Source organism: Acartia tonsa, chromosome 1 (genome assembly GCF_053477335.1).
Source record: "Acartia tonsa isolate MP-2025a chromosome 1, ASM5347733v1, whole genome shotgun sequence".
In the NCBI taxonomy this organism is placed as follows: Eukaryota; Metazoa; Arthropoda; class Copepoda; order Calanoida; family Acartiidae; genus Acartia; species Acartia tonsa.
The window spans coordinates 56,872,219-56,879,181 of NC_137260.1; the positions used below are offsets into that span (position 1 = coordinate 56,872,219).

The 6,963-nt window shown below is 31.1% G+C and overlaps 1 protein-coding gene across 1 annotated transcript; it reads left to right on the top strand.

Moving 5' to 3' along the window:
• Positions 1-465: 465 nt before the first annotated feature.
• On the top strand, positions 466-4,325 carry LOC145328149 (uncharacterized). Its single transcript, XM_080171734.1, has 6 exons — positions 466-496; positions 914-996; positions 2,053-2,119; positions 2,727-2,840; positions 3,174-3,238; positions 3,732-4,325. Exons 1-6 carry the CDS (start codon positions 466-468, stop codon positions 4,266-4,268), a joined length of 897 nt encoding a protein of 298 aa, XP_080027860.1. The 3' UTR covers positions 4,269-4,325.
• Positions 4,326-6,963: the final 2,638 nt, after the last annotated feature.

Sequence of the window (6,963 nt, forward strand, 5' to 3'; positions counted from 1 at the left end):
AATACACAGCAAGATATTGTTTCATTGTTAAGATTATTATTTATTTGCACATATAACATTGTATCGGCTTGGCAAGCGTCAAAGTACACCAGTGGCTCCACAACCCTTAAAGGGTTATGCCAACTATCTGGTACAATGTTGCATGGAATTTTTATTGTAAAATATTGTCTCCATTCAATTTAAACTGGCCTGGTAACTAGGTGGAGATGAAGTTCGGCCAATTCCATGCTAGGTACTTAATAATTGTTATTATGTATATTATTATCTAACCTGCACCAAACACAACAAACCAGATGAATCAAACAAATCAAGCATAGTAACATAATTTATAATATATATCTAATAAAATATGTTGTACCTTTGAGGAAAATAAATCTTATCTTATCTTATCTTAGACTAAAGACATAGAGTGGCCACTTCTTAATTGAAGCAATTATTTAATACAGTGGTCCCATATTGAATCAAATGACATTTAAAAATGTTTCTTTTGGCAAAAGTAATTTGATATGGCAAAGAAATGTGTATCTGAAGATAAACTGTTTTCTTTTCTCAGCATTTATGACAGTCAATGTCGAAAAATAATAGGTGTAGCCTTTTCTTGTTTTAAAAGTAATAATTGCTGACAATTTATCGAACTTCTAAAAGTTTTTTTGTCTGCAGCTTTTATATTTCGATGACTACTGAACTGATTTAGTTCTCTATTTCATGGAAGCTTCTTATAAGTCCCTTTTAGGTTTTAGGGTATTTTCCTACTTTCCTAACTTCTCCGAATACAGAGCTGCTAGATGCTATGAGTGCAGCCGCTAGTATCAAGAATAAAGTAATAATGTTCTAAATCAAATAATATGTATGTCGACATAGCAGGAATTATTGAGCTACATACAAAGATGATTAATTGTTATTTTGTATGAAGGCTACTCACCGGCAACAACAACCATTACAACTGCACACAGACACAAACAACAACAACAACTTCTTTGCAGAGATAAGAAGGACGTTCATCCACTTCCACACAAATGAAGAGAAGAGTAAAAGGTAGTAGACTGCCTCACAATTAAAAGTTGTACATACAGCTTCTATGTCAGAAGCACGACAATAATAGCTAGAGTAGGAGAATGTCTTGGCCAAATACAGGCGCATCACATCAACGGTATGATAGTTGTTGTAAAAAATTAATAAAAATTTGTATAACTGAGAAAACCCCACTGAAAGGTCAGGAATTTTGGAGACAATTTAGAATGTCACATGTATGTTTTTGGTTATTATTTAACAATAGTTATTGACTTTTTCGACTGATTAGTCATTTAATGATTATGATATTTTCATTATGTAGTTGGTTTCCTTTAGAGCATTTTATAAATTTAAAGTTTTAAAATCCATCAATGAAGTGTTATAAACAATTCAGTTCCGTAAGTGTCGCCACTCATTGATGCGGACCTAAAAAAATAACTTTGGTATTAAGTAGCTACACTAATAAAAAGCTAGTTTAAAAAGATTTAAAAGTATGTTTTATTGGTTATATTTTGTGAGAAACAAATTTCAACATTGAAAACCAATGAGGGGTTAAATGTGCTTTAAAATGTTTTAACCTTTATAAGGCTTAGTACAGTTCTGTGTTTTAACCATGAAGGTTATACTTTTCTTTATTGTTTATTTGTGTTTTTTTTTTATTTTTGTGTTGGAAAGCAAAATATTTTTGTGAGTATTGTCTAGTTCTACTCTATGTTGTTGGTTTTTAAGGTTAATTAAGAAGACTGTAGGGTGATTTCCTCCAGATTATTTAGATAGAGAACACAGAACACACCACTTTCGTTGTCTCTTACCCTGCGGGTCTACCTTGTATCTGATATAATGTAATCTTACCTATTGTAAAGTAAAAAACAGACACACGAATAAATATTTTCAATTATTATCATAATAAAGCTTAAATATAAAATTTAAACATTACATCACTAAATCAACGAAATACATGTAAGATATTTGCTCCTTGAATAAACTATCTTTAGAATTCATTAAATTGTCAAACGTTTTAATACTAAAATATTGACCTAGGTGCTATCCATACTGGCGTCAGTTTTGGCACTTGCATCTGCGCAGGATCCAGTTCCAACTGTTCCAGGTATGCATTGATGATAGTGTAGCTACTCTATAACTAATCCAGATATGTTAGTTCTGGTAGTTGTATCTGCACAAAATCCAGTTCCAGTATAATATGATTTGATGATAGTGCAGCTACTCTTTAACTAATGCGCATCTGTTAATTCTGGTAGTTGCATCTGCGCAGGATTCAATTCCAACTTATCCAGGTATGCATTGATGATAGTGCTGCTGCTCGATAACTAATCTGCATCTGTTAGTTCTTGGAGTTGCTTCTGCATATGATCCAGTTCCAAATGGTGTACATAAATAGTTTAGCAACTAAAAGAGTATGACTGATAATTCTGGTTGGTCTACGATGATGTTAAGTTACTGACTGTTCCAGAAATTTATCAATTAAGTGAAGTTACTCTTTGAACTTGTCGTGTCCGTTAGCTCTGTCATTTGCATCAGTGTAGCACTGAAGTTCAAGACTGGAACTTAAGATAACAAAAACCAGTTGCTTAATGGCATATGATTTTAAACCTGAGAAAAATTGTTGATATGAAATGCTATCTATTTAATTTGTTAAATTCATTGTTAATACACGTTTAGTTATGTTTTTAAAACAGGAAATATTTTCTTTGCAGGTTTAGAAGCCTGGAGGGCAGCGTTGGCAGCACATGCAGAGGCAGAAGGACGCCAGCCAACATTAGATTCATCAGCAGAAAACTCCATCTTTCAGTCCTTAGCTGACGTACCAGGTTATATAACTAATAGTGGCTACGCTTCTAGGGGCACTTGAGTGAAAAGGAGGTGAAAGGGGAGTCGACCCTAAACGTTCAAATTAAGTTTTTTTAATGTAAAACATTTTTGAAGTGGTGTATTTTTTTTCTAGCCGCTAGCCTCTTTTGTGGTAACCTCCCCCAAAACAGTCATAACCCTTCCCTGGACCTATGAGTAGCTCTATAGTAAAGGAGAACTTTATAAGTTCTGCAGTTAGCTAGATCCTTTGGTACAGACAGACACAGAACCTGTTTCTTTTATATAAGGATTAAACAAATGAAAAGTCTATTACTAAATTTCATAATTTCTAGGTTTACAACAATGGCAGCAACACCAGTTGGCAGCAAAGAATGCAGAAAGTCAGCTTCAGCGTCAGGTAAAATTCAGCCTATTCATATTTTTTAGAATACAGAAAAGGACACCAGAAGATAATAATATTAAGTTATAACTTAAATAATGTGGAAGGGATTGTCCATTATGGCTTCTGCTGGGTTAGAGCTGGTTCTAAGACATACTCAAAAATCTTGTATTGTAATGTATTATAGACAATTTTCTACGAACGATAAAAAATGCTATTTTCGATTGCCCGGGATAACAAAACTGGAAATAATCCTATTTTTTTAAGTTATTTATCACCCATTGGCCTATATTCATTTGTGTCACACCTACGCAATGACTATTTATTTCTGTTCGTCCGTCTGAGTAATATTTGTATAACTTATATTGTTTTTAAATGACTCTAAATTCATGAAACAAATCTTTATAATCATGGATTACCTATGATAATATAGACTTTTTATTGCCTCGCTACTTATCAACATAATTGTCCTTTGCATTAATACTAGAAATTATGTGTCAAATGTTTTTAGAAAGATTTGATCGAACTACAATCACAGTCACCAATTTCAAAACCTCTCCCCACCAATGAAGTAGAAAGAAGCTCCTCTATAATTTCAAATTTTATCAACAAAATTAAAACCGACCAATCCAATGGAGACAAGACTGCATTGAATGAAATTAGTGAAGTGGTGAAGCAAGAAAAGAAAGAAAAATTAAAGAAAAATGAGGAAAAAACCACAACTACAACTACCAATAAACCTAAAATTACAGTAGTTGAAAAAGATGATAAAGAAGAAAAAGGTTTTCTTGGCTTTCTTAACATTATTTTGGATGCTCTTGACAAGAAACTAAATGAAGATAGCAATGTGAATGTAGAAAAAACTACAGAAAAAGTAAATACTTCCCTTTTACTTAAACTTTTCAGTGGCAAACTCGAAGAGGAGAAACCAAAAATTAAAATAAACAAGAATGAAAATTTCCAAGATGACTTAGAGGAAGCTTTGAGGGAAAGTAGAAATCTGGGGAAACGGCTGAAATATTTGTTGGATGATATTGATTATGAATAATGTTTTTTTTATTGTATTTTATCTTAATTTAAACTTTTAATAAAATTATAAAAACAAGAAGTTTTTTGTTTAAACACAATATAAAACATTTTTTTTCAGATAAAACAAATTTCTCTTTTAAAATAGACAGAAAACTATGCCATATTCCCAGCAAGTGTGGTTATGCATGGAAAAAACTACCCCTCAACAACCTTTCATTTTAATTTATTAAAATAATTAGGGGTTGGGTTCAATTCTCAACAGGTACTTTGAGGGAAAGCACCGAAATAAAGGCTATAATGTATATGTCTTTAAGTATATTGATATTTACTATTAAATTTTGCAAAGGTATAGAAATACAGTGACAAATGACCAAAAGAACATACAATTGAATTTTCAGGAATCAAAGGATAATGAAGTTTAAACAATTTACATCCCCTTTCTTCTCCCAAGCTAAATTTCAAACATTAGAATTAGTTGGTATATTATTTTATGTTTCATGGCATTTTCCCTGTCAATTCTATATAATAATGTGTATATTAGAAGGTGTGTCATTATTTCCGCAAAATGTGTAATATCATTACGACCGAAGACTATTATTGAATCTTTGCAAAACCTATTCCTTTCTCACTCCTTTTATCATAACAGTTTTTTTTTATAATTTTCTGTTTTTGTGCCTTTTTGCGAACATTAAAAACTTTGCAGGTATGAAAACATGCGGAAATGATAGTACACCGTATTAGATAGAGCCTGTAAGATATCAATCCTATTTCTTTTTTTGCTTAGAAAGAAATTCCACTATCTTATTCCTATTAACAGTTTAGCACATGAAACTATTTCATATATCATAGAGAAAGAAATATTAAACAAGTGTATTCTTTGACAATGGTTTTCTTATAGCCCGTAACATAATTAAGATAGAGGACATTGAACAATGAAGAATCCCCCTCCCCCCAAAGTAAAGTCTTATGAGTGCAATTTTGTCTTTGATATCAAACTAAGGTATTTTGCTATTTAAATTTAAGAAGATTTAAGGAAAAGGCATAGAACCAATAAGAAAGGTATTCTTTACCGTGTTATAGATAAGATATCTATATTTACCAAATAAAATTTTACTATATCAGCACTACTCTCATAGGCCATACTGATAAATGTGATCAAGCAACAAAGTATTTAGATTAAACTTTTCAATTCACATTTTTTGTGCAAAAGTGTCAATCTATGTTGTGACCTTCCAAACAGACAAACGGCAACCGTTGGGATTTGAAAATAAATGGGTTAATTTTCGGCAATTTAATACATTTGACTGCTTATTAGAATGATCCATCAATTGTTTTCTTTTGTAGATTAATTAAGCCTTGGCCCCTAATATTGAAGTTTTGTTTATGGCTATTTAAGTTATTTACTAAAAGAAAATACAAGAAAATGAAATAGCATTAGTAAATACAATAGCAATGGTTTTTGGATAAATATGGTTCTTTAATATGATACATACATGTAGATGAAATATTGGAGATGCAAAAATACTAGAACTAAAAGCAAAAGTATTACAAAACAGGCGTTTTTGAATTATTTCACCCACCAAGAACTGGCGAATAATCTGCTATTTTTTGCAGTATCGCATCACTCTTTACCCAATTGTAAATCTAAACATTCCATTAGAAACTAAATAATTGTGTAAAATGAGAGGGTGGTGTGTGTTGACTCTGACTATCCTGCCGCCTGTCCTGCAGCCGTCCTGTCCCATTTCTTTACCTGTCCTTCCCCTGGCCTCCCAAATATAAATTCTTCTTATTTAGCAGCACAGCTAATCTAAAACTAGGTTTGTAAGTTCGTCAATGTAAGTCCAAATGAGGTACACCTTTAATTAAAAACTGATTTTTTTTCGTGGATTTTCAGATGTAAATCTTTTAAGGTATCTTTTTTTTCTGATAATCATTATGATTATTAGAGTTTTATACTTTTTTCTTGTCTTTTTTTTAACCAAAAATATAGAGAGCTTCAGATTGTTGCGCTACTAATATACACAAATGTCATTGTTTTATCTTTACCGTTTAAAATTGACAATTAAAATTTTTAAAATTACTTTCAAAGTAATTGCATCAAAATATTTTTAAAACAATTTTAAAAAAATTATGTAATAGAAGAAAACATAGTATTTTTACAATCTTAAAATCTTTGCTTTTAGAAGCAAAAATACTTTATATTGTTCGTCCGACAGTCTGGCAGCAAAACGAAAAAAATATTGCCATGCAAATAAGATTTCCTATATTTATCTGTAAATAAGTTTACTATCATCATTTTAAAAAAAGGCCTGCTACTTATTTCCATAATTTGTTTTGTATGTTTTGGAGTAATTTCAAAATAATATAATTTATTTAGTATTTATTTATTTCCCTATTTTTCAATATTTCTTGAGATATTCCCATACTAGTAAAATAAAAAGAAAATTAAGTAAATAATCTTATTACAAGAATGACAACATCAACAACAGCGAAGCTCAACTTATATGACAGATGGACAAACAGCTATGTGAAAATTTACAAAAATGATCGCATGCAAATCTTTTACTTTATAGATTACACTAGCGGCTGCGTCCCTAACATCTTGTTCGAAGAGATAAGGAAGGATAAAATTAGCCTAAAACCACCTAAGATTTAAATCTAAACATAAAATAGTCTAAACCATGACGTAACCTATGTCAAGCTTCCTATTA

Excerpts from the sequence above, each read along its gene's own strand:
- LOC145328149 (XM_080171734.1), top strand. The coding sequence starts at position 466 with ATGACATTTAAAAATGTTTCTTTTGGCAAAA. Across the intron at positions 997-2,052 it reads TTTGCAGAGATAAGAAGGAC|GTGCTATCCATACTGGCGTC; the intron begins GTTCATCCACTT and ends ATATTGACCTAG. Across the intron at positions 2,120-2,726 it reads TCCAGTTCCAACTGTTCCAG|GTTTAGAAGCCTGGAGGGCA; the intron begins GTATGCATTGAT and ends TTTTCTTTGCAG.